Genomic DNA, 27,641 nt, shown 5'->3' with positions numbered 1-27,641 from the left:
TGACACTTCAAATGAACGATGCAAATTACCTGGCCGGCTAGGAAGGGGAGGGAAAGCTCCTGGGTGATGAATAGGGATGAACTGGGAACTGCTGGCCTGACTTGGAGTCTGAGTTACAGGTGTTTTCCTGGCTTCTGACACCGGAGTCTTCCTCATCTCCGTCTGGGATTTCACCTGATGCAAAAGAAAGTATGAAGAAATTAAATAACTTTTCCTAAATTTCCACATTAACCATATCATGTCTCAAGCCAAAAATTAAGCTCTCAGATTGTCTGAGTGGTTATTTTCTTTTCCCTAAGTAACTGGGAGAAGTTTGGAACACAGGAACCCTCCTCAGTGACCTCAGGCAGGTTACCCTGCATGTCCTCAGGCACTTCTCGCCTCACAAAAGCACTCAAGGATATTTACTCAGAGATGCAAGAAGCTCCTTCTCTAGCATGAGAGTGAGAAGCAGACATAGTATCTCACCATTCAAGGAACTTACCATGCCGCTCACCTGCAGTGTTTAAAAACGGAAAGTGCAGATGCTACTATGCTTCTCCTAGGGCACTGCTTCAACCTAAGTCATGCTACTTACCTGCACCACCTTAAAATCAAACACTGCCACATTCTTCCTGGGGAGTTCTCTCAGCCTAATCCATATGGTGATGTATATGCACAAACTCCTCCACACTAGGGAATTCTTTTGACCCAGAGCATATAAGACAAACAGCAGAAGTGCTTCACCTCATTCAGTTTACTGTGTAACTGCGAGGTGTTCTGTTAAAAGAGCTGCACCAGTTAAAGGCAGAGAGAAGAATGTAATGTAATGTTTACCTGATTCTGAGTCTGCCGCGGTCTGGGTCTTCCTGGGGAGGAAGACAGAGGGGAAGACTACTTTCCCTTTCTGTTCAGCTCGGCAGAACTGCCTGGAATGCAAGATGGAGCAGGCAGGAAAAAGACAGCAAGCAAGGAACCTGGGCAATACAGAAAGGGCCTAGGAGCAGACCTGACACCAAGCCTCAAAGGTGAGTGAAAGAAAGGGTTGTATTAGGGACCAAATTAAAAAAAAAATCCAAACCAAACAAACCAAAACAGTGGGGGGTTTATTTAGACATTTAGTGCTGCTGAGTTGAAAGGAGTTACAGTTGTTTTCTGCCAAATTACAATAGTAAAGGGATAGATGCATTCAAATCCTTTCTTAAGTTCTTTTTCAAATTGAATTTCCCCATTTAGAAATTATGGGACGGTAGGGTTCTTTCTGCATTTGTAAACTGGGAGGTTTGGGCGGATTTTTCATTTCCCACTAGAAAAAGTCTGGAGGGAACTCCACCTTAAGGTTCTGGCTGATGCTAAACACCACGAATAATGCGGGCCCTTGCTCATGCCACATCTTTTTGCCCTCCATCACATTCAGCATATTTAACTTACATTGTGCTGTCCCTTTTTCCTCCACAATAAGCCAAACATTTTTATAACCCATATCAAGAACTATGCATTCTTTTACAGAAATTCTGGAGGATTGAAAGACACTCTTCCTGCCACGGTATTTTAAAACTCGAGCTCTGTTCACCAAAAACTCAAGGATGCTATAACACATTTCCAGAGGACGGCTTCCAAAGGCACCCTGCATGTTTTACAGTTAACTTTGTAAAAACCTAAATCACTGAAACTGATTAATCAAGACAAATTTCAGTTTCTTCCTTGCTTCTACTTGATATCACCTCAGAAGTGTCAATGCTACCAAATATTTACCTCCACAACAGCCCTAAGTGTTCCTACACACTACTTGAGAGAGGCACCATTTTATCACAGGGACCTTGTAAGAGTATGCTACACTTTGAATGAGTCTTCATTGAACTTCCTTGGCACCTAACATTATCTTCCCTGGAGAGCAGAGCTTCAACCCAGATCACATCCTGCCTGAGCATGCAAGTTTCCCATGCAAAGCAGGACTTATCACTTCTTTACCACATTCTTCACATTTTTGTCAAGTAGGAACTACAGTATTTAAGCTTTTGAAGGCAATGAACTATGTAGGAGATAAAGCCTGAAACTGCCAGGAGTGCCAAAGCAGAACACAGTCCACCAACTTCTATGAAACCTACACTGGTTTCTCAGTGTGGGGGGAAGCAAGCACTCCCTCTATTCTGGAGCAGGTCTGGATAAGCAAGTCCACCAAATTATACAAAACAAAAGGCATTTCACTGGACTTGTTGCCATAAATACAGCTGATAGAGTTAAAAAGTCAAAATTAATTTCTATTCAAGAAGAGACAAACAATGACCAACATCATCAGAGAAGATTCTGCTACAGCTGGGTTTGTTGCATCTTAAGACTAAGTCAAGCAAATTTCTGATAAATAAGCTATCATCCCTATTCAAAAAGCTACACATAATACTGAGATCTGCTAGGTTTTTATCCACCTGAAGTCCTTATTTTGCAAGACAGGGGCACAAAGATCAAATGCTCAGTTACGCTCAGACCCGCAACCGCGTTCCAGATGTATTTGATAAATAAATAAAACTTACTATTCTAACTCACCTATGCTGGTTTTCAGATACCAGAATCGTGTTCTACAACTCAGAAATGATTGTCCCCTGGTTTCTGTAGCCTTTACAGAAACCCTTTGTATCCCATGGTATGGCTCCCCTGCAAAACCAACTGAATAATGCTACCAGTTCAGACATTCCATTTCATAACCATGATGTTTAACAACAAGTCATCAGGAAGAAAACAAGGAGAATAATCCAAGGCTCCTAAATAACACAAGCTGGAAAGACTGAAAGAGATAGTTAGTCTAGCCTAAGGAAAGGACCTCAATTGCACAGGCCTTTGGAACAGCTGCAAAGAGGAAGAGTTATTCTGCAGACCTGTCCTGGGCAGCAGTAATGGGCTTATACAGAGGCAAGGGACACAGAGTGTATTAGGAAATAATTTCCACTTGCAAGACCAGTGAAGAACTAACACACTTTCTCTAGGGAAATAATAGAAATCTCCATCACTATCATTGAACGGTTCCAGTCATCATCGGGGAAGAACTGAGATTGTCTAGGTACAGATCAGATCAGCCCTGAAACTCTACCCCTCATTTACTATGACTCAGTGGAAGTCAGACCAGCAAATTCATTGTTTACTTGATATATTTTGTACATAATGCTCAAAGAAATAGATAAAAAAGCATGCCCCTAAAAAATAAAACCAGTAAAAGAGAAGCTGATGTGAAAACAAACCATTTTGAGCAAGTGCCTGAACACATATCAACGATTTAAGAGCAGAGTGGCTTTCCTTCCTTTACAAAGAGACGCCTGACTGCACCCACAGTACAGAGGATCTTACTCCACATATATACAATCTGATACTTTTGTGACATGTTCAGTTTGTTGAATGTGCACGAGTCAACTGAACTGAAAATGCAGAGTTCTTTCACAACAGACCCCAGAATGGAGAGAGCATGACTACGACCTGGCCACATCAACTGCCTTGGTGGCCTGAATAATTTGTGAAATTGGTAGAGATCTGTTTTTTAAGACAGTTACAGCAAAATCACCTTTCATTACACTCTCTTTTCCCCCTCTCTCTCTTTTTGGGATAGCATCAAGGAAAAGCAAAGAGATCCAAAGATCACCATCGCCTGGTCTTTGAGGTAGAATTGTTTTATATTTTTGAGCATTAGCTGTAGGGCCCACAGTGAGACCTCAGCTCTGCCACACTCTACACAAGCAGTGACTGCCCTGACACAACATGGCACAGTCTCAGACAGAGTGTCCCTCTGAGCTAAAGGCTTACCTGAACTGCCACATTCTGCTTTCCTGCTTCCTGCATCTTATCCAAGCCACATTTCTTAGTCTCATTCTTTCTTTTATTGTTTTCTTTCTTCCCATCATTCTTATTTGCTACTATTCCTTTGCTAAAGTCCCGTCTCTCCCTCGCTAAGTCCTTTGGGGGGTAGATGCGCCCTTGTTCTCTGTTCATCTCCCGGGGCTTGATGTTCTCTTTGAAGGTGACCATCGGTTTTTCTCCTGCATCACAGCTGTTGTTCAGACTTCTGCCAGAGGACAGCACTGATTTGAGTCCAGGGCTCCCATCAGCACACAGCGGCTCTGCCATGGATGTCTCCTGTAAGGCGAGACTCTCTTTGGCTTCACTAGGGTCCTCCAGTAGGAGCTCCGGGATTTCCGTCACAAACAACAGCTTTCCTACCTCATTCTCACATTGAATCAACCTGAAAAAGACAGGAAAGAATTGAAAAACAAGTACATAAACTACATTACTTATAATCAGTTTGTGAAGGAATGGCTTGCTGACCCACAGAACATGTTATTAGTGCTGTCAGCATCTTGTGCTCACATTACAGCTAATTGTTGTGTTGAACAGAGAGAAAAAGAACATTCCACACTGGCACCTGTGTCACCTCAGCTTCCAGCAGCATGGGATACACAAAGTACCTGCAATTACCTTGGCTGGTTATCAGCAATCCATTTGCCTGTGAAGATCAGGCGCTGCTGCCGTATCCGACGTTGCTGCCCTTCTTTATCCCCTGTAATTGCCTGGTGGCCTTTGGAAAAATCCAAGTTCCTAGTATTGACACAGAAGAGCGAGTATTAATTACACAATTACCCTCTGCAATATCCTATTTCTCTAGCAATACAACGTGTCAGCATTGCTCTACTAAAACCTGTGAACTTTCACCAGATATTATTCAAAACGTGGCTCTTAAGAGATATCTGATTTACAGATGTAATTCTCATCTGGTAAGATGCACCTACATTAAAGAGGTTCAGTGGGGTCATGAGTAGTATTATAACCTCAAGAATTTCTTAGGGCTACACTGTCCATTGCAGTTGTTTTGAAGAGACCGACATCAATCTATACAGCAGTAAATATTCATAAATAAGATATTGTAGGGAACGGGCCAATGTCTGTCAAAGTCGTGACGTCAGCAAGGGTGCAAGATCCTTCAGCTGTCACCCACCTGAACGAGGGCCTCAGAGCCAGGAATCCTTGCAACTCAAATTCTTCTGGAAGGGGGGTTGCTGACAAACAGACAGTAAAAAGCATAAGGAAAGCATGAAAGCACTGAGCACAGTATCACAGCAGATACCTCAGCATGGTCTCTACACATACTAAAGCCTTCTATTGACTGGTCCACCCCGCAATCTGAGGAATTCAGGAATGATAGAGCAAAGTCTGCTCAGCACAAGAAAGCAACATTTGCAAAGTACTCACATGAACTAATACAAGAAGACAACTTGCTTCCTTATTTGCTCTTCAACTGTATTTCCCCACATCAGCAGGAAAAACATTGTTTTTCCCAGTTCTTTACAGCACAGACTACAAGTGTCCTTACCATTATTACTGGATAGATCTTCTTCATGAGGCTGGAAACTATTTAGAAGAGAGATCAGCCAGGGCCATATGCTACAAATTAGAAAACAGGCAAACCCTAAGTGAAAACTGCAAAACATGGGATGCGTTTGCTTTACCAAAAAACCACTGAATGCTGTTACCATCACAGTTTACATTAATCCTCTGATTCCCAAGAAAAGTTTCTCGCAAAGTGTCAGTGAAAAGACCACTTTCTTGAAAAAATAACTATTACTAAAAAGCCAACCTAAAATTCCCAAGGAACCCAGGCTCTCGCAGCACAGTGTTCATTATCCAGCAGGCCAGAGAGCTCACTGTGAATTTAACCAGATAAACCTACAGCATGAGCAAGTGCTGTGAGCACCTGTCTGCAACTCATGCTTTCCAGTCCACAGGTGATGGCTCCCAAGGCACAGTCAATGAATCAGTTTAGACAGCAAAGTAATTTGTCAAGACAGCTGTGCAGAAGTACTTCTGCTCTGTGAACAAGAACACTGTACTGTAGTGCTGGAGCATTCACCATCAAAGGAAGAGACTCTAAGTAAGGGTTACACCAAGTAAGACCATTAAACTAGAGGTGAACTTGCAGTCCCCTGCCTTGCCCTCACAATACCAGTGCAAGAAATGACTGTCAATTCTTTCCAAAGGTCCTGGAGCAAATAATTTTAAAACCACACTGATCACTGCAGAGGTGGTTAACACGTAACTGCTACCACCAGGCTGCTTCCTCCTGTTTGTTAAAAGCTCCCACTTAAAAGTCCAAAAATCCTTCTTCTTTACTGATGGGTACCACGGAATCAAGAGAAAACTATTTCAGGATGCCCACTGTGCTCAGCGTTGGAGAAATGAATGTGTCCTCCTCAGCAAGGCTTTCAGCCATCATCCAGTGTGTGGCCTGGAGAACGCACCATGTCCCCAACAGCACTGTACACCCTCAGCTGCTTTCCTGCACAGCTGCGGGCACTGGCAGCATGATCTTCATGATTATTCTCTACACTATACTAAGCAACAGCTCCATCCCATGACTGACAAGGGACAAAAGAAGGAAAAAACACCCCAGAGGTCTTCAATGAGGCAAGTAAAGTCAGTAATATGTTGTCCAGAAAATGCGTTCCTTCAGAGAATCCCAGAATGGTTTGGGCTGGAAGGGACATTCCACACTCTGTGCCATGGGCAGGGACACCTTCCACTACCCCAGGTTGCTCCAAGCTCTGTCCAATCTGGCCTTGGACACTTTTAGGGATGGGGCAGCCACATCTTCTCTGGGCAGCCTGTGCCAGGGCCTCCCACCCTCACAGCGAAGGATTTCTTTCTAGCATCCAATCTAAATATGCCCTTTTCAGCCTAAAGCCATTTACTACATGAATTACTACCTGGATGTCCTCTCTGCAGGGACTACTTGCTATCAATTAGGTATCTTGCCTATTAAAATACAGGCATAAGTCTTCCTTTAGGATGTGCACAGGGCAATAGTTACCACCATCTTAAAACCATTTCTGAGCCCTTTTCCTTAATCTTGTCTTTAGGAATTCTGTGGTTTAAGCTCCCAAAACTCCGAGGGGTTTTTTGGGATTTTTTATGTTTTCCTCAACAAACCGAAGTTATAGGCCCCCTGTTCCCCACACATCACACTGCTTTCCCTGGAGTGCCCATCTTGGGAACAATACTCATCCACCTGCGTCAGTAACAGTCACTCTGATCCTAAGAATCACCTTACAGAAACACTTTATTGAATCGTGGTAATTCATGAAAAGTTAACAGACTATTAAAAAAATTGGTGAGTTTTGAAAAATTTAAGTCTTAATTTATGAGATTAGTGGCAGAAGTGAAAAATCAGAGCAACAGTGCAGAAGTTATGCATGCACTGACATTTAAAGAGCCCCTTTACTAAATTGAATTTAATTCCTGGGTGACTACCAGCACTGCCCAAGTGATGGTTTAGTGCACGAAATTAAGGCAAGTATTCTCCTGCCATTTCCTCAGTAATCTGAGAAATTGTTATACTAGATTAGGCTACGGGAACACTCACTAGTTATGCTCAAACTGGACATTATAAAATAGATCCCCCGATCTTAAAAAAGTGACAACAAACCTAAAGCAAAAGTGACAACAAACCTAAAGCAAATTAAATGAGTCAATTTGCTCATGTAACCAACAAGTCTCATGTTTTGCTTTATGAACTTTTTAGCACATACACCTTCTATCATTTCGGTATCTGTAATGATGAGTTATATGATCACTTTTCACATGACTAATTTGTGGATCAACAGTAATTAGGACCTTCATGCAACAAAATGTATCGAGAAAGATTAACACTCACTACCGTCTTTCGTCAACCACTGCCTCCTGGAAAACACTGGGCCTAAGTTTCAGCCAGTCCATCGAAACCTTCACAGCTGGAAGAGGATATGCAGCCCCAGAGTCCTCCTGGTAGTCGTTTTGTAAAGGACACTTGCACAGAACTCCAAGAAACGACACTAGAAACAGAGTAAGAGGAAAAAGTAAAAGAAAAACACTCCATGATGTGGGAATGACACTTCAAAGTTGACCAAATAACCTAATCAAACATATCCCCGCCCCATAAACCCCTATTCTAAGAGCTAGTTCTTTAGAACAAGGCAGCCCAACTACCTCATATTAAACAATCCACCAACAGATCACAACATAGGGCTTTTTAATAGCTTTGTACTATGCAGCAGAATCTTGGCATCTTATATCCCTTCAGCTGTCATGGCAAGTCATTTTGGTAAGTTAAAAAAAACAGATGAGACAAGCCCGGTGCAGAAATATTCACTCACCTATTTATTAGAAATTATCAACTCAACTACCTACCTGCACTTTATTCACTTCAATCAGCAGGCACACAAATGCACTGGAACTCTGCAGGCAGGCACCCAGCCCAGACCCTTTAGGGCACACAAGCTGAGAAAGAGTAACCACACCAGTGTGACCATGCTGCCTTCAGAATCAACTCCAGGCTGGAATTTGGAGAAATCCAGCTATTCAGAAATTTAGGTGTTGACTAACAAGGCCAAGCTGACAACAGGCTCAATCACGTTAAGCAAATCAGCATTATGTGGCTAGAGTCTACAATGCTCTGCACTCCCAGTTATCTCCTGGTTGATATTACCAAAGGCACAGAAGTAGCTGAGGTCCTAGTTGACTCAACTTCAGTCCTGTTGAATCAGAACCAGTTTCATTCAAAGCAACTCCAACTGTATGCAGCCAACTGGGGAGCAGCCCCCCAAGAGGGGTACTACTCACCACCAAGTTGGATCCCGTTTTGCACCCAAGTTAAAATGTTCTTTCAGAACCAGGAAAATGATGCAGAGTTCTGTAAAGCTTCAAACAGAGTAAGTCCGGACACAGAAATCCAGTGTTAAGTCAGCACTGCTGACATAAATGATCCTGTGTGACCATCATCTCTTTCAACTTTCTCCCTAATGTCTATTCTTGGCACTTACCTCACACAGCCATTAAGCTAGATCCTGAGAGGAAATTACTAATGGATTCCACGTTAAAATCAAGAGAACTACAAAAACCAATTAGCTCCCACACTTACTGAAGAGAGCCAGGAGCTGTGTCCAGCAGAGCTGCTCATCCTGGCTGTAGTTGTGCTGCTCCGTTTCATTGCTGAAGTCTCGCAGGTGGTGCAGTTGGAACAGGTTGATCACAGTAATATGGACTAACTGCTGAGAGTTGAAGGCCTTCTGGAACAACAACCTCTGCAACAAAGACACAGGGTATATGCATTTTTAGATGGCAAAGCACGTGCTTGAAAGGATTGTAGTTGCTCCTTCACTGCTCGACTAATGCTTCTGCCCTTAGGCAACATTCATTCTGGATTTATTTTCAGGTCATCCCTCCCAGCACAGCACTGGGCTTCCCAGGAGGACTTGGGCAGGTGCCCACTGTTAAGCACAAGGTTTTTGCTTGTACACCAGCTCAGACACCCAACAAATCAACATCCCCTTTGCATACGGTTCCCTTCCAGAGCAAGTGCAATTTTGAATGCATAGTAACAGCACTGCAAAGGCCCATAGACCCACTGGGTTTGTCTGCCTGTCAAAGAACCAGCATGGAGAAGGTGACATTTTAAAAAAGCACCCCAGGAAAATTTAACTATTGCATGGTTATGCATTAAAGACTAATTCCACACCTGACTTCATGGGTCACGGAATGCCTTGGCAGACTAAAACAGCGAGAGCTATTTACAGATGCCTTTCAGTAACTATGCTGGAAAATACACCTTTCTCAGGACAGGAAAAGAGACTTCAAGGCTTTTTGTGGGGAAAAAAAAGGAGGTATCCTAAATCTCAGCCAACGTATCTTCAGACACAACAATCAGGGAAGCAGGTAGATTAATTAGTGTTAAAGGTTTAAGCTCCACATTCACCCTTGACTCCCTCAACTAGGGCATGAAGAAGCACCGTACAGCTGACAACTGAGATTGGCAGACCTGCCAGCAGCAGCACCCAGGGCCTGACTGAACACTCCCAACCCTGCAACTGCTCTCCTCAGAGTTAAGATCAGCCACAAAGTTAAACTGATTCACTACCATACAGCCAACTTCACATCCACATTCAACTCGTTGAGGCCAAAAGAGTTGATCTCTCATAAATTAGGCCTTATGTTGCATAATATAAACCAAGAAAGGTAATCTAAGCAACAAATCTGGGCTCAATTACCTGCTTTAACACCCTGTATCAGTTCAGAAAGTGAAGAATGTTCCACATGCCTGAGCAATGCTCATAATTATTGATTATAAGCACAGTGGGAAAAGCAGTACTTGCTCAACAGCCAGCAACACACACAGAGAGATACAATTACTACATTTTGAAACAACATTACCTGCCAGGGTGGGAGTAGCCCACATTGCAAGTTAATTCACAGCAAATTCTGTGGTTTTATAAATTTATTTTAAAGACAGTGTGAACCTGGCTGTAGCAGCACAATTCAAGACAAAAATATGGAAAAGGACACTGTGAAGAATATTTGTGATATTTTTATATTGCTCAGACCATGTTCCCCTTTCCTATTTTTGAAAAGCATCCACTCTTCTGCTGAACATATCCATCCTCCCTGCTTCTTTTCCACAAATTAGGAAGTTGAGGCAGATCAGTTTCCAAAAGGCATTTACCAGTTAACACAATGTCCTCTCTGAAATGCTACTACTTTGCATAAATACCTTCCAAAATTCTTTTGTTTCAATCATTGCTGTATTGTCCAACATAATGAGCTGAGTATGTAATCAATGGGACTCCTGGATTTTCCATGGGAAACGTGTTCCACATAGTTCTAGTCTGCACACACTAAGGTTGTATGGGACACTTTTTAAGGGCAAATTGCTAACAGGAGAGGCAAGTTTTCTGAGGCAGATTAAAAGCAGCCTTAATAACCACTGGGAGTGAATGAAAGCCATCCAAAAAATGAAGCTCTCAAAATTCCTCAGGCCACCAAGCCAAGACTTTACAGATGAATCAAGAGCTTTTCACAGGTATCCAAGAATCATCCAGGTTAAAGAGCAGAGAATCAAGAGTGGTCACTGATTTCTCCTGTATCTCCACCAACAATGGACCACATGCAAAATGGGAAAAAGCCCTAATCTTGGCAGAAGTTACTAGAACTATCCAGTGTTAGCTGCAATGCAAACCTTCCCTAACTAGATACTTGAGTTTCCTGTATTTTATCATGTGAAAGAATTATTACTGGACTGTAATTTCAGAACTCAGCTGCTAAAAATATTTTCCTCAATATACTAATTAATATGTTGTTAGGACTAACCTTGAACTGTTCTTCCAGCTTTTCTCGAAGAGGGCTCAGCTTCTCCAAGCTCTTACTCAGGTACACATGGCCATGAAATTTAATAAATGCCTTGATGAAGTCAGACACGCTCCATCGAGTCTTCACCTCATCACGACTGCATTTAGAATAGAAATACCTGATTCAGTCTTTGGAATTACACACAGCTGCACATAACATTACAGAATTATTCCAAAATGAAGGAGGAATGTCCATGCAAAGCTATTTTTCATGTTGGCACAATATGCTTATTTCCTGTATTCACTAATCACAGTCAGGAGCCTCACAAACTATTCTTTGTTGCATACACCTGTGAGGATGCTCTGACTGGCCAACGGTTGAGGGATTTCTGTTTCCACTGTCAAATATGAATAACTTCTGGCAAGGCAGGTACTTTTAGAAGAAGTCTCTTCCAGCTTATCTGAGTGGCAATAATTTACTCTTAGTCTCACCTTTCCAGTGCTTTAGAAAGTGCTTTTTGTAGGTTAGTGGAGGCAGCTGGGAAAGGAAATTTCACAGCAATGCTTCTGCAGTAGTAGAAAATTGTGGTCAAGTGGTCTCCTTTGGAAGAAGCTAGGATAGCCAACTGATTATAAGGCTGACCTAAGGGAGAAAAAGACAAGTTGTCCTGGAGGGAAATATGCTAGATTTCAGAGTCCATGTGGTCACTTGGAAAGGGAGCATGAAGTTCTCAGTTCTTCAACAGACAAGGCTCAGATCCATCTGCTGACCCTTTTGCCCCAGCCTCAGATCTGTACCACTTCAGTCAAAAAGCTTCTGAGCTTCTGAATTTGTGGTGCAGCAGCTGTTTGGATTTTCTTTTTTGTTTTGTTTTTTGGGTTTTTGGGGTTTTTTTTACTTTGTATGGGGAAGGATTGGGTATGGGGGTTTCTGTTTGGTTTTATTTGCTTGTTCGTTTCTGGGGTTTGAGTTTTTGTTTGGTTGTATTTTGTCTAAATAATAAAATACTGTCAGAACCAAGCTTTCATCACCAATGATTTATCTTCGTCTATTGGACAAAAGCTAGCCCAGTTTTACTTCCTTTTCAACATTTCATATTTTTTTGCCTAGGGAGTTTAAAATACAGAGAATTCTGCAGTTAGAATGCAACTGGTTAAAAAAATTGAATTACTGGTTTCAGCAGCCTAGCTCAAAAGCAATTTACCCTTCTCTCACTATCCCTACATTTTGGGCCACTGGAAGACAATAGCTAAAAAGCTAGATCCCTGAACCAACTCACATCAGCAACTTGAAAAATACAATTTTAGCTACTAAACTTTATAAATTGACATGGGCATAAATAATAAAAGAAAAAAACATTGGTGGTGTAAAGCAAGTTTTCATTAATTGTACTTTATAACGTATGAATGTAACAGAGTACAGTAGTAGCGAAGCCTTGGAGTAAAGCTGTGAATTACCTTCCTTGTTTCTACATCTGCACAAAAAGGAAGCAACACAGATCATGCAAATAACCATTATCTAAATGATTTACTGATGGGTCAGGCTTTGTTGTATGGTTGTTCGGAGAATTTGGGGAGGGGTATTTATGTAAAAGCCCAGGTTTTTGACTGCCACAGAAGAAAACAATATCCCAAATCTTCCTTTGGAATATGAACTGAAAAGTTATCCCAGACTCACCATTAGAAGGGACAAGCTGAGCTGCATGTCTATAGTAAGACTCTGCCTGGCTGGTCTGATTCCTATAGCGAGCTAAGAAAACAGCAAAAAAACCCAAGTTGAGGCACAAAATTCCACTCCCCTGCAGTTACTTTCACAAAATGCAACTTACCCGAAGAGTATTTCATTAGTATTTCAGAAATACGCATCAGAAGAATGTACAGTTACACCAAACAGCACCCAGATTTGACACAATCAATTCTGCGGTGGCTGTTTTGTCTCGGACCTAAGACTGTCTTAGGGACAACAGTGCCAAGAACACCACATACAGAGAACTAAAAATATTTTTCATCCCTCTTTGCATGATCACCAACTAGATCTATTTTTAGGTTGCTCCAAAAGCAACTGCAGATTCTTGTGAAAAGAGAACTTTCTACAACACAAAGTTTTACTCAGATCAAGAAAGAAATAAACCTGTGAACTTAATGTAAAAAAGAAACCCCATTTATGAAAGGCTGGATTTCTAACTGGTGCCGTTGTACACTGGATGTTAAGTGTTCTGGGATGGAGAAGTGTGCTAGCCCGCTGCAAAAAGCTTTTGTAATAGTTACCAGTTTCAGCATTTCCCTGTGCCTACCAGCTAGAACATGATTAGAATGCTACAAGACAAGACTCTAGCAGATCACTAGAAAGCCAGTGATTAACTGTCTCCATGTTTTAACGTGTAACATACACTAGAAAAGTCTGAACAGCATTTCTTCCCAGATCTTTCCCCCTGCAGCAACCACCAAAGGCACAATCAGCAACTAGCAACTAAAGTGGAGCACACTTGCTCCAGCAGTTGCCACGGTGTGTGCAGATCCCTCTCTGGAAGCCAAACACAGACAGAACTCCATGTCCCAGCCTTTTCCTTCTGAAACTCACCGATATCTCCCAGGTGGACAAGGCAGTGCTGGCAGATGTAGGAGCAGGAGCTGGACTGTGGCTTCACAATAGTGCTGGTGTGCGTCTGTTTATTGCTAATGATCCCCAGCTGGGAAGACTTCACACGGCACGGCAGGTCTACGTTAAAAACTGTGCACAGTTCCTGTAATAGCTGCAAAAACAGGGCTGGGTCAGTAGCAGCTCAAGACAAGCATTGGAAAGGCATCAAAACAAGTCACAAAACTAACAGAGCACCACTCGGAGGTGAGCTCACCACAGATGACCCAAATATATTTGAGGTGAACAAGCTCAAGTTATTGAAAATGAGACTTTAAAATACATTCTCCATATGGAATTCACTGAGTTCCATTGTGTCCACTGTGTTCATCTGCCCAGTAAGAAAAAGCTCTGCATCCCAAACCAGTAAGCAACTCAATCCTCATGATATTTAAATCACCAAGGATTTATCAGTGGAGATTGACTATGGGAAGTCTACAGATATTGTTGGGTTTTATGGTTTTGCTTTCTCTTTTTGTTTGTTTTGTTTTTTCAGTGGGACACTGAAGAGGAACACAGTGGGTTTTATACCTTGAAGTGACACTGTTCTCTGAAAATAATAGAAAGGAATATCCCTCTCCCTCCAAAGCAGCTTGTTCCAACTTCCAACTGCACTATCCCAACTTAAACTTTAGAAAGAAGCTGAAACATAACCAAGTTTGTAAGCAACGCAAGGCAGTACAAATGTTCAGTGGTTGAGCTGTCAATAAATATTTGTGCTAAGCCAACAGGGAGACTCTTTCAAGGAACAAGGCATCAGCTACTTGATCAAATATTTCAAAAGCTGATTGAAGGAAAACCTCAACTCTGTCATCCTACTCAGTGCTTTTGAAGTTTTTCCTAACAGACTCCAACAGACTCCTAACAGACTCTGCAAAGTAACAGTAACCAGAGTGAAGAGTGTTTGTTGGACAGAGTTAAAGGGTTAAAAATGCAGGTAAGAAATGACAGACTTTCTCCCACCTGGAAACATGCTCAGTCTCCAAATAAAACAGACCTGCATCAGGGTTGCACTTCCACATAAAGGCACAGAGAAACCCCATGGCTGACAGAGACACACAGTCTGTCAACAGCTAAACATGTGACGCGATGCTTTTGTTTGCTGCAGAAAGAGGTTTGTGTTACATCTCCCTCCCCTTTGGCTCTGTCTTTATACAGTAAACAAAAATCCCGAAATAAGAGGATCTCACAGATGAAATCTGGATAAAAGAGAGCAACTTGACATCTTCAAAGACACCAAATTAAGAAAATTCATACTCTCTTTCAAAGATGTCACTTGTGGAGGCCTCACAGCTGGAGAACAGGTACCCTGGCTCAGCGAAGGCTTTAGACTGAAAATGTGATTAACATCAGTGTCAAACTCAGAAAAACTCCCTGATCCACTGTAGGAAAGAACAAGGCTTTTGCAAGACAAACAATGTAGATGGTAGAAAGCCCTTGGCAACCATGACAGCCTGTCAAACTGGCTGCTTCCAATAAGCAGCTTTCCAAAAAGCAATGCTGAAGTGGAAAAAAGGATAGCCACATGGGCAGCCTGGGGCTGGCCTTGCAGATGTCTGGAATCCAACTAGGAATTGATACAGCACAAATATACTACTCAGTACAACTGTGAGTACTGTAAGATGAAGACACTGTAAATTAGTCATGACGAAGTTTACTCTGAACACTGCGAGAGGATTCAGCAACCACAATGCTGTTGAAGCAGACACCAAATGAGGGCAAAAAAGGAAAGAAAGGCAAGTTTTCTTTGTTAAGGGCATTATCATACACAGTCTTATTCTCCATAATTTAAAGCTGAAATCTAATGAAAGCTAACATAGGAGAAAGAGTGTGGGCAAAAATATGTCAGTAAGAAATAAGTATATGAATACATATCACACTCCTTTGGCAACTAACTGAAAACCTTGCAAAAGATTCTTAGCCCAAGAGCAGTCAACAATATAGTTTTACTTTAGGGGAAGAAAAGTTCCTAGAAGTGAATTAATTGTTCTAATTGTTGTTGAAAATAAAGACTTACGCTTCAGTGCTTATCATCAGTGTTAGGAGTCACAAGGAAGGGGCAAAGAACAAAACATTACGCCATCGCACGCATCCTGTGCATCTGCGTTTTCTGCACATATTTCTGTTCCTGAGTAACTTAATCCAAGAACAAACTGACTATCCTTGCTTATCCTTCCCTATACAGCGAATGAAAAGGAATTAAGGCAATGGTCCACAAACACATACACTGGAATGAGAAGCCAAATGGGAATTATTACAGAAATGGCAGAAAAAAAGAACCAAGAGTACAATGAAATCATCAACTAACTCATCTGCTGGGCTCGAGGTTTTTTGTGTCATCATTTCTGTAAGACATTACAATTAAAAGACACCACAGGTCACTGCGGAGACAGAGTAAAGGACTTTAAGAGGGGACTGGAGAGCCAGTAAACACTAGACCTAATAGTTAGAGGATTCACACAGGAAGTAGTTCAAGAAGGCAACAGATGCAGCCATAAAGCAAGAAACAGCACAAAGAAGTATCATTCTACCCTTTCTTGCTGCTTTATAATTGCTCTGAGCAGTCAAAGCAGAACACAGTAAGAAATGGACATTTGACCCAAAACAGTGGGGTTTAGACTTTAAAACAGATTCTATTAGAAAGGAACTTAAATTGCACCAAAACAACAACCAGATGCACAGAAGTTTCAGCTCAAGACTGATCAAAAGAAAACCCATCACCAGCTCTGCAGGTATCTCCTGCTTAGAGCACCAGGGTTAGCAAGGTGCACTGCTCAATCCAATACAGCAGCAGTTTCCTAAGCTAAGGGCAAAGAACAGATTTTACCCACTTAAAACTGATCCTCCACCCATCCTCTACTTTGTGCAACTCACCTGTGTGTAGAAGCCACTAGCTGCCTCTAAAAAGAGAGAAAGGTTTGCCTGAACTTCGCTCCGATTCGGATTTGCTCTGTTTTTTGCCTGACCCTGGAGCGTCGTGATCTGATTTTTAAAGGCATGATTCCAACTGAAAATAAAAGAAGCATTTACCTTTTTACTTTGGAAGTGTCTTATGCAGATGGTATAAGTAACAGGAAAGAACTGTTTAATTACATAGCATCAGACATGAAAAATATTCAAATTCAGGCGACATTCAGATGAGAACAAATGTTACACATGGAATAACCACCTTTCCTCACCTCTCGTATCTAGGGAAACAGATCCTGATATATATAGCTAACATATACATGTATATATATGTATATGACTAACACTAACATCATTAATATTTGCTTGCAATTATTCTTTTTTAGGCAGCATAGAAGTCCCTCCCTAAAACAAGATGTCTGGTACAGAAATGAGGGTTAAAAACCATTCAGTAACTGGAAGCATGGACAGGACAACTCAGCCAGCCTACTCATCTGGCTTTCCTCAGTGCTGAAAGAACCGCATGCTTCTGTTAACTAAACTTACTACAACCCATGTCTGCACCTTAAATAACAGGGAATGGATTCGGGGCATGGAGAAAACCCAGCTGGATCTTCCCCTGATTCTTAAGGTGTTATTAGCAACCCATGAAGTTCTCCCCTGATTATTCCCCTCCCTCTGCCCAGCTCTACCTCACAGGGCTTAAAAGGTGGCTCTTCAGCAACTACTCAGCTCCTGTTAGACTTTGCTCAAAGCTCCAAGTGATTACATCAGGCAAATTTCCTCCTTTCTGGAAAATGCAGACTTCAGCCCTTCCCTGACAGCAGAGCAGACTGGTGCTCCTTAGCTTCTCCACGTCCATCTGGCCCTCCAAAACCCAATCCTGTATGACATGGCTGCTTCTGAATTGCCAGAGGTAAAACACTAACCACCTACTGAATACTCTGCATCAGCTCTGCAGTGTATTCTCATGCTTCACCCACAGCACAGTTCCTATTTTAAAGGAAGTAAGACAACCATTCCATAGGATACAATTGCTTTTCTGGAAGTCTCAAGGTTTCCTGCTCCCCAACCCAGATTACATACATACACACAAATTCAGTGAGGTACTTACAGGTCCTGCTCCACTTTTTTATCTAAAGCATATTCCAAATCAGTCACTAGCATTTTTTGATATAAGTCCTGTAGAGCCTGTCTGGATGTCCAGACTTCTGCTGGACCCAGCTTCGAATCTGGACAAGAAAGAAAAAAAACCAAAGACACAACGGTTTTTGTAACACACAAATTTATGGAGTTACTCTGATTTTTCACTCATTTACCAAATGAAAGAATAGAGCTCAGTGTAAGATACACACCACCAAACACCTGCTTTTATCAATTTCCTCAGAGTAGTCAAATACAAGAACTACAAATGGGTTGAAGGTTGAGTGCTCACTGATTACAACTGATTACTCCTACAACATTAGAACTAGATGTGAACAAAGTTAGCAGCTGGCAAGTTAAAAAGCAAAACCAATAGGAGGACGTGGTTCTCCGTAAGTTATTAAACTGCAGAATTTCTTGCTACTGGATGAATTTAGAAAAATTTCCAGTGCAGCCTGAAAATAATTAGCAGACAATAAATCCATGGAGGGATGCTAAATACAACAGTGCACGGACACACGCTGTTGGTATTTACAGAACACCGTGGGCAAGTACTGCTGCATGCTTGCCATTTTCTAATTCTTCAGTAGCCATCTGTTCTCCATTCCAGACGGTGAGTGCAAACACTGCTCCCTGCTATTGAGTTACACAGTCCAATTTCCCATGGCTTCTACAATCACCTTTGGGCCTCACCCCAGGGAAACAATCCTGATGCTGATGGTGGAGCCACTCCTGCTGGCTTAGGTGGATCCAGGTGGTTTTAATATTCCTATGGGGACTACAGCAGCCTGCTACTTTCACTACAACAAGGTGGCAAGCACAGCTGAACAAAGGTTCATGAGGGAAGCTAGTACTGCAGGGCTGGATGCATTAATATAAACCATTCCCTTTTCCCACTAATACGTACAGCTTAAATCACAGCTCATAGCATTTCACTGCATCCAGGGCTGCACTTTCACATCACATGGTAGTGCTCAGATCAGCATTTCCATCACCTCCGTCCTTGAAACCACCCAGTTTTTTTTTCCTGGCTAATCCAAAGTACAGCAGTTTCTGTGCTAGTTTGGGCAGGAGTCTCCGAGAGAAGCAGAGATACGACCTTCATCTCCAAATGCTTAGAACATCCAAAGTCAACTTCAAAAATATGTATTAGGTACAGGCAAAAGGGGCACAGTAGTTAAAATACTATTTATTAATTTATATACAGAGGACAAGCCTTTAACATAAGGTCACACACTTTCCAGAAAATTCTTAGGAATGATAAGCAAAAGGACCACAAAAGGAAAACAAAACCAGGAATCAAATATTATTAATAAGCTAGATCAACTGTATAATAAAGGCAATTACCTGTCATGTCAGCCTTCAGGACTTCTGCCTGCCTGTAAGAAATCAGTAAGACAAATTAGAAACAGATCAAAATAATTGAATTATGCCAAAGCACATTCATGAAATGGTGAATCTGCTTACAAATGGTGAATCTGCTCTAGTTCATCCCATGCAGGATTTGAATTACTGTTGTTCAACAGCATGACTGCTTTTAGCTCATCCCATAACAGCAGTCAACTGTTCACTTTTCCCTGCTTATGCCTCTTTCTGAACAATTACAAACTAAAAACGCTTGCATTATGGTTTACATTTTAAGCTTTACGTGGCTGCAGTGTCCTGCCAACATTAGTGATACCACTTACCTGGGAATTTGATATCAACTCTTAGTTGTCACACGTGAAATGCAGGAGCCAACAGTCAGAGCAACACAAACTCCTGTCAGTGTCTGTCAGCACACTGGCACAGCCCTCCTGCCCCCCATGCTGCACAAGTTTTCGTTGGGAGAAGGGATAAAGACTTCCCCAATTACCTCTCTTCCTCGAACTGCTTCCCTGAAGTAATGCTTTGATCAGGTTTTCAAGGAAAAAAACCACACAGTACACACAGAAAGAATGACAGTGACTATCTGCAACTCCTGCACTGAGCATCCACTGCAAATCCCCACTGCTGGTGGAGGTTGGCAAATAGCTTCCCAAAAAGAGGAACACTGGGGCAGCCTTCAATAAATAAATATTTCTGAATGGTCAGTGTCCAGCAGGAGCAGGAAACGGAGGTACTACAGTTAAATACTGTCAGCAGTACATAAAGCTTCAAGGAGCAGCACTGCTGGCCCGACGGACACAACCCAGGGCTGGCAGAGGGAAGACAAGACTGCCTGGTTTGGCTGGGTTTGGGTGGGACATTTCCCTCTGCTCTCGCTACACTCAAGTGGTGACATAGATTTGGATCATGCAAGCTTTCCACACCAGACATGGAATCCTCCCAGCATATGAAATGCTCCCTTCACCTGCCTCAGCAAAAAAAAACCAAACCAAACCAAAAAAAAAAAAAAGATGGAAGACATGCTGTGCCTAACATGAATATCAGATGCCAGCTTGGAAAAGAATGGAGAGCCAGCAGAAAGCACCACCTAATCCCTACAGAGGCTGCAGAAACCAGCATATACTTTCTCTTGGCAATGTGAAGTTGTAGTGACTGTAAACAGTTTTTCAGTTTGTTCTGGGATCTACCTATGGGCCACAAATTATAGGGAAGGTTTTGAGGTCCACATGAGAATTAAAAAGGTATCAGAATAGGATATACATCACTAGGAAGATGTATATTGGTAAGTCCCCTCACAAAATTTATTTATTAAATGCAAGCATTATCTATAGCAGCTCACCACAGCCACCACAGTGTACCATCCAAGAAGCAATGGGATGCCCCAAGAGCTTTAATTGTCAAGAACAAAAGTCAAAGACAAAAGGCAAGAACATCTAACTGGTATCAAAAGTGAATCTGTATGTTCCTCACCTGATCCAAATTTAATGCCTTTAAGACAACTTCTTTCAGTTTACTTATTTCAAGAAGGTGTGAATATGGTTTTTTAACTCCGAAAAGCAGGGAACACTGGAAGAAGAGATACCGGAGACAAGCAATGCAAATTTCAGCTATTGTGTCAGGAGAAAGCTGATAGCCTAAGAAACATTTCTTCCTCATCCACACAGAGGTAGCAAACGGCACCTAAGTGGTGGCTCTCTGTGGCTGCAGCAAGCAGGATGGGAATGAGCAGATCCTGTCCCCCACAGAACCAAGAAGAGGCGAGGAGGGACAGGAATCTCCTCTGCATGCTGTGCCTTGGCAGCCCGTGCGCTGCTCACCTGCAAATCCAGTCAGGCACAGAGCTGAGCCAAATCCCTGGTGCTGGGACTTGGCAGCCAGCAATGCCACTGCTCCCAAGGAAAAGCTGACTTGCTCAGGTGCTGGAATCTCACTTTTTTGAACAGCCACCAAGTTCCTACAGTCTGGCTCATGCTTCAAACATCTTCCAGTGCTGTGAACTCTGAGCTGAGAACATGATCTGTGCTGCCAAAGCCAAGAATGCTGAGAGGTTCAGCCCCAGCAGGACACACAGCACTGCGCCCACAAACACAAGCCCAGAATTCTCCTCCAGGCACAAAGAAAGCCTCTTCCCTTTAAAAGCCAAGAACTACTCCTCTGGAAATTACTTGTACAGAACTACCTTTCACTAAGTATAATCTTTAAAAGGGGAAATATAAAGGTGCTTTTTTCCCCCCAAAAGCTTGCCCTCACTGTTGCCTAGAGAATTCAGACGAAGAGAGCCTCAGTCTCTACATCAGTGTGACTGCTGACAGATTCTCTGTAAATGCACAGACCTAATAATATGGCTAGACCTGTGCTTCTACCAAAAAGACTTATTTAAAACACTTTTTTTTGGACGAGAAGATTCATGGGCTGACAGAACAAGAGACTTTAGCACCAAGCCCTTCACCAGCCATAACACAGACTGCCTTTTATATTTTATAAAACTGCAGCAAGCTACACTGAAGGGATTGTTGCTGTAATTTTTAATAAAATTAATTTAATAAAATGTATAGAAATTATTTCAATACTTCCTAGAGGCCAAAGGAATTAGGAGAGTAGGTCTAACATTAGCATGCTGCTTCTCATTTCCACCTAGAAACAATTTATTTCAAATAGCTGCATTCTAAGCCAGGATAAGAGGGGGCAGCCTCTGCTGAGAGGGGTACAAAATTTGTTCTGCATCAGTGGCAAAATAATAGCATCGAGAGAGAGAAGATGCACTGCCCTTTACTTAAACAAACTTCACAATGAGCCCTTGCTGGTGCTCAGGGACTCCTAGTGGGCACCGAATGGAGTTCACTGGTAACGACTGATAAAGAGTTTCTCACAGTGCCAATGGCACCTTCTAGCACCCATTTTTAACAAGCTTTTTTTGGCCATATATTTTATTGTGCCACCTCATACTGAATTTACATTAGACTGACTCATTCTGGGGCAAAAAAGGTTGCCTGCTAGAAAACCTGGTAGGGCTTGTTTACACACTGTATCATTTCAAGAATATTCTCAAGTACCTCCTTGCCCAGCTGGACTCAGCAGTTCAGTCAAGTCAAGCTTCCCTAAGTTTTTTTTGCTCCAAAACCAAATAAGGACAAATCATAATTCAAAAATTATATTTCAATTATTTCCACATACTGCCTTGATATTGATATATCATAATAGCTACTCTTCATAATCTCCTAACCAAATATGTAGATTCATCTCTGTGCTTTAGCCAAACTTTAAACTGAAATAAAACAGTGTCCCATCCAATTCAGTAAAAAAGTTTAATAGCTAAAGGAATTTTCATTTTATTCGTAAAATTGAAAAGCTTCAAAACTTTAAAACACAGTAGTCAGGACCATCTCTTGAGGCTCTACAGGTATAAGATATATAAAAATTTAGGTCCCCACAGAAGACAAAATAAACTTTCCTTCTCTTAAGAACCTGAGAGTATATAAAATTCTGTTTTGCTGGAACTCAGAGGCTACATTTAGTCTGGAATGAACCATTGGACTTAGCAAAGGAAGACAAGAAAGACACATTTCATTTTCCCTCTTCCAAGTTTTTACCATTCTTGATCAATTAAGTTTTCCCAAAGCAGAAAAAGAAAACAAGTTGTTTCCCTTAAGCAGTTAAACACTACAGAAAGAAAATCCCACAAATATTGGGATGTCTCTCCCATACATATTTTGAAGTGCTTAACCCATCACACCGACAGGTACATCAAAGATCATGTAGTCCACTTACTCTTTAACACTAGAGCAAGTTTGCTTAAATTAATGTTAAATTCATAAGAATAAATCATACAACTTCTTCGGTTAACTATTCTATTCAAGTTTTCCTCTTGTTGCCATCTGACTTCCAACTCCATTTGTGTATCATTAAACAAATGGATCTATCTTGCCATTGTCCCCACTGGAACCCATTTCTGTTCCAACATCAATCTTCAGTTCTGCTATAATTCAAAGCACTCAATCACAAATTTTCAGTTCTGCATACACCGCCCCGCATCTCTAATAGGGCTATATCCATTCCACAGAAGCAGGGGTTTGCTAACAAGCTTCATTATCAAGCACAGGTAAGCAAATAAAATCAAGTCCAAGTTCTCAAAGCAGCAGTTTTGTGTTATCCAGCTACCATCCTCTATTTCTGAAAGTCCAAGAGGGCAAAGTCAAGCCTCACACCACACCTCTCTCATTTTCACAGTGAGGATGCACCAGGCATGATCTGCTATGGCATGACAAGTTCTACAAAAACCATGGAAAACCCCAGACCTCACAAAGCCAACATGGAACACAACACTTTGCTTTCACCCTGCCTGAAGGGGAACTCCACACGATTTTCCCCTGGCAGCCCTAAGCATCAGCAGCTGTATCAGTTCCCTCATCAAATCTCAGTAACACAACCCCGCCCCCCCCCCCCCCCCAAGTAATTGAGGATTTACAGGACTAAAATGGGCAATGAATCCAGGCAACTGGGCTTATAAAAGCCATCAGAATCCAATCATATGTTCTGTGATTCTACATACTAAAAAACATTAAATGGTCAGGAGTTTCACTCCAAGCAGGAATTCATACTCATGCAGTTCTCTTTCCTGGAGGTGTGTGCATAAACTGTACCACAATGAAAAGCACCTGAAGCCTAATGTGCCTTAGCAGGAGGTGACTGATCCCAAGGCTCATTCAGGGCACTGCCAGAAAGTTTTCATTCTTCTGAAAGGGAATAGAAAAATACAGAGAATATACAGAATAAATGTGGGAAATATTACATTTTGGATAGAAAAGGTAAATTTTCTACGCTAGCATATTAAAAGTCAAGCACACTTAAATTAATATTTTAATTTCATAATTTCAATATTTGGCAAGTCTCAGACCCAGACAGAGCTTCAACGCAACACCCTGCAACTATATTAGATTCTCCTCAAAGTAACAGTTATCTTCAACAAAAATTTATAATGGTTTTAATACTCTGTGGGTTTTTTCCTTTATTTGCCTGTATTTAAGCATACCCATGCTGATTCAGGGCACCTGGAAGCAGTTGGAAACACTAACAGCATGGACACTGAATATTCCACAGCATTTTTAGGGGAAATTGGCTGTTTAGGGAGTTTAGAGACTCTCTGGCTACTAATCCTTTACAGCTAAAGGTTGGGTTCTGAAAGATAACTCTGACTTCCCTGAACTGTTTTGTAGACCATAACTGTATCTCTATGACCTGTCAAAGGGAAATATTTTTATAGCAATCTTACGATTGTGCATAAACCCAGATGGTTATGCCTGAATAACAGTAGTAGGGAATTTGTGTATAAACTTCATCTTTGATTTTTCCTTCACCCATTAATTCAACATCACCTGAATACAACAGGCTTCAGACAACAGCTCCAGTTAACAGCCTCACACACCTTTTCCTGAAAGGACAAATGGATGGAATCAGGATTTTGCAGGGGTGTATCGCATCCAATGAAGATTTTACTTACTAATTAGTGTATAGACTCTACCTACTCATGCATCAGACATGTACTGTTTAACAACTTTAACAGCTTTACCTCTACAGAACAAGTTCTTAATTTTCCAAAATTTCAAGTGTTGCCACCTAATTTAAATGACTATAGTTTGCACAAAATTTTGGAATTGCTTGCATTGGGTACCGGCAGTCATCGGGTGATGTCAACTCTTACCAAGGTAGCAAGAGATCTTCAGGCTGTGGGTCATGGAATTAAATGTTCCATGTGCCTTGAAAGGACACTCCTCACACATGCCAATGAAAAACACCTTTAACAGAACCATCTTATTGTCAATTTTATGTGCTAATTTAAATCTTATTATTCCTCTCACAGGCAGCTGAAGTCAAGCTAATTTCCTTGACCTGCAGTTTAATCAGATTACAGCTGTAGATCAAAGCCATAGAAACAAGTATTTCATCACCAGTAAAAAAAAAAACCTAACCAAACGACACTTCTGCAAGTAGGTATTAAAGCAAAGCAGTCACCACCTGAATATGAATGCCCTCCACAAGGAATCCTGCTCTATTCCTTTTCTGTTCTCACCTTAGCCAAGAAGGATGTTGAGAAATGGGGACACAGAACAGAGTTCTTATTAATCCCATCTTCCCTCCTTCTCCTCTATTAGAAGCAAGTCATAATAATCATCCTCAAAATGTAACTACCAAAAGCAACTCTTTCCAAGTTTGATCAGAGCTGACAATCCTCCTCCTTGGATAAGGGTAGAAGTACCCTTGCAGTCAGCTTCATTCAAACTCATTTTCTTCCTCCAGTTTCATGGAGGTCAGTTTCTTTGTCCCAAAATTTTGAAACTATGTGCCCCAAAGGTAAAAGCTCTCCTAAGGGAAGTTTTTATGTTCTTATGTTCTTAATGTCTGATTTAATCTACAGAGAGGGAAGTACAAATCTCCTACACTGCTCAGGCTTCCGGCATTCCACTGCCTCCACCAGTCTCCACTCTCCCTCTCCTTAACAACCTGGAGTCAGAACATGAGCTAAATGCCTCAGAAATGGGGTCCAGTCGTTCAGGATCAGCAATATGCCTGGATCTGTGCCATAGAACTCCAAAATTTAAGCCAAGAGAGTAACCTGAAAACTATGTACCCAACAACCTATATTTTCCAATTCAAGCAAGAATAGCTGGCAATAAATACACAGCATTGGGACTAGCTCAGGAAAGCTCAGCTGTGTTTTCCATAGTCATTTTTTAAAAATACTGACTGTGCTGTTCTTTAACTCGTCATCTTGACCTACTAGTTATCTGGAATTTTACTAAAGACAACAGACTAAATGGATGCTGCCCAACAAAGAAAAGCACAAAAACTCCAGTCATCTTTACCTTGTTTACCTTCCAGGAGCTGACAATGCAGCTCCATAGATAACCCTGACACTATTTTCAGTATAAAAAATTCTGGTTTAGTAATAGTAATAAGTATTAGCTATAAAAAAGGCATGCTTAGGAAATAATAAATGGATACTTAATATGTGTGGCGTTTCAAGATTCAATAACAAACAGTAAAAAAAGTAGTACTTCTATGGAACACCCTGGCACATCCATACAGTACCGCATTTACTGCGCTGGCTGACAATATGTCGGCTTTGCAGCTGATCTGAGAACAAGTGAAAGGGAAAAACATTTAAGATCAAATGCATCATCCACCTGTGTATCTCCTCCAATCTTTATACCATCCCTCAGACAAGCAGATTTTTCAAAACTAAGGCAATCTTAAAGGCACAAGTGCACAAAAACTCCAAGATTGCCCTCCAATCCTCTCAGCCACTGACAGCCCTCTCCCTTAAAGAAAGACACCAAAACATAGAGCTCTGCTCCCTCACTACCCACAAAAAGGAACTTTGGGGAAGCACACAGAAGGGTTACCAGTTCTTAGGACTATGGCCCTAAGAAGGATGTGACAGGTTTGCAACTGAACTTGCCACAGTAATTCCCACAACGTTCTGAGACTGAGCAAGGAGAAGCAACAGAATTATTTTCTGAACAACAACAAAACCCCCCTGAACTATGCCCTTTTTTCTCTTTCAAATCCACCCTGATGAGAGTGCACACTATCAGGTCTCAGTGGTGATAAATGTATAGTAACACCAGCAGTAATTTGCTATATTACAGTTCCTGACTTGGTAAAACCTTCACTTGTGTTAAGGGGCTGGAAACTGAAGACAACACATGTTAAAATAAGTGAACATTATTTTACTTAACAGCTTTTGCACTATGAAAACCATTTCCAGAATTATGGAAAACGCAAAAATCTAAGCATTGAGATTAGCTTCAGATGGGTATCATCAAATCAGTTTCAGAAAGTTCTGCTCTTCAAGCCAGCCCTGCAGAAGCCCGATCAGGTCAGGCAGCAGATACCAGCCCTCCCTGGATGCTGCATGGGATCTCCCAGACAAGCGTAGAAAATCCAATTCAAAGGAAGGAAATTACAATCAGTCCAGTGCCACACTTGCAATGCATATAAAATGTGCCCTCTTGCCTGCCCACAGAGCAGGAGAACAGTGACACACATTTCCCTCTGGAAAGGCCACTCCACTTTGCATCAAGAGGGCAACAACTGCGGCATCTAAACTCTGACTTTCAGCTCTACAAGTTTCCTGCTGTCTCCAACCTCCACTAATATATGGGATATAAAACTCAGATATTTTGCTCATTTTTGGTGTTCCCTACAGAACCCCTTCCTCTCAATCCCTGCCTCAAACTACCCCTTACACAGTGGCAAATGCTGAGCTTTATGCTCAGTAAGGGTGGAATGACTGACACAGAGGAAATGATCATTAAAGAAGAGTCAGTTACTGGGATTTTGAGATACCATCTTCATTGCTAAGCAGCAGCTGGATAAAGAGCAAATCCATTAGACGGTATGGTACCATCAGAGGTGGCAGAAATAAAGCACAAGTAATCCCTCATACCGTTTTTGTAGCAAGTTATGACAGATACAGT

General features: G+C 41.6%; 1 protein-coding gene across 4 annotated transcripts in view; it reads right to left on the bottom strand.

Moving 5' to 3' along the window:
• The window catches only part of SMG7 (SMG7 nonsense mediated mRNA decay factor), a 53,098-nt gene that overhangs the window by 11,797 nt on the left and 13,660 nt on the right, over positions 1–27,641 (bottom strand). For 3 of the 4 annotated variants that reach the window (XM_039555727.1, XM_039555729.1, XM_039555730.1), the window contains exons 2-15: positions 19,144–19,175; positions 17,768–17,885; positions 16,621–16,753; positions 13,690–13,861; positions 12,787–12,858; positions 11,601–11,751; positions 11,131–11,266; positions 8,909–9,071; positions 7,667–7,823; positions 5,330–5,400; positions 4,955–5,015; positions 4,438–4,557; positions 3,769–4,204; positions 30–174 (exon numbers count right to left, since the gene is read on the bottom strand). In XM_039555727.1, coding sequence (XP_039411661.1) covers positions 30–174; positions 3,769–4,204; positions 4,438–4,557; positions 4,955–5,015; positions 5,330–5,400; positions 7,667–7,823; positions 8,909–9,071; positions 11,131–11,266; positions 11,601–11,751; positions 12,787–12,858; positions 13,690–13,861; positions 16,621–16,753; positions 17,768–17,885; positions 19,144–19,175 — 1,967 coding nt within the window. The remainder of the gene's footprint in view (positions 1–29; positions 175–3,768; positions 4,205–4,437; positions 4,558–4,954; positions 5,016–5,329; positions 5,401–7,666; positions 7,824–8,908; positions 9,072–11,130; positions 11,267–11,600; positions 11,752–12,786; positions 12,859–13,689; positions 13,862–16,620; positions 16,754–17,767; positions 17,886–19,143; positions 19,176–27,641) is intronic. The other variant, XM_039555728.1, reaches the window with a different exon arrangement.

Source organism: Corvus cornix, chromosome 8 (genome assembly GCF_000738735.6).
Source record: "Corvus cornix cornix isolate S_Up_H32 chromosome 8, ASM73873v5, whole genome shotgun sequence".
In the NCBI taxonomy this organism is placed as follows: domain Eukaryota; kingdom Metazoa; phylum Chordata; class Aves; order Passeriformes; family Corvidae; genus Corvus; species Corvus cornix.
The sequence above is the reverse complement of the archived record's forward strand: the minus strand, read 5'-3'. Positions and strand labels throughout refer to the sequence as shown.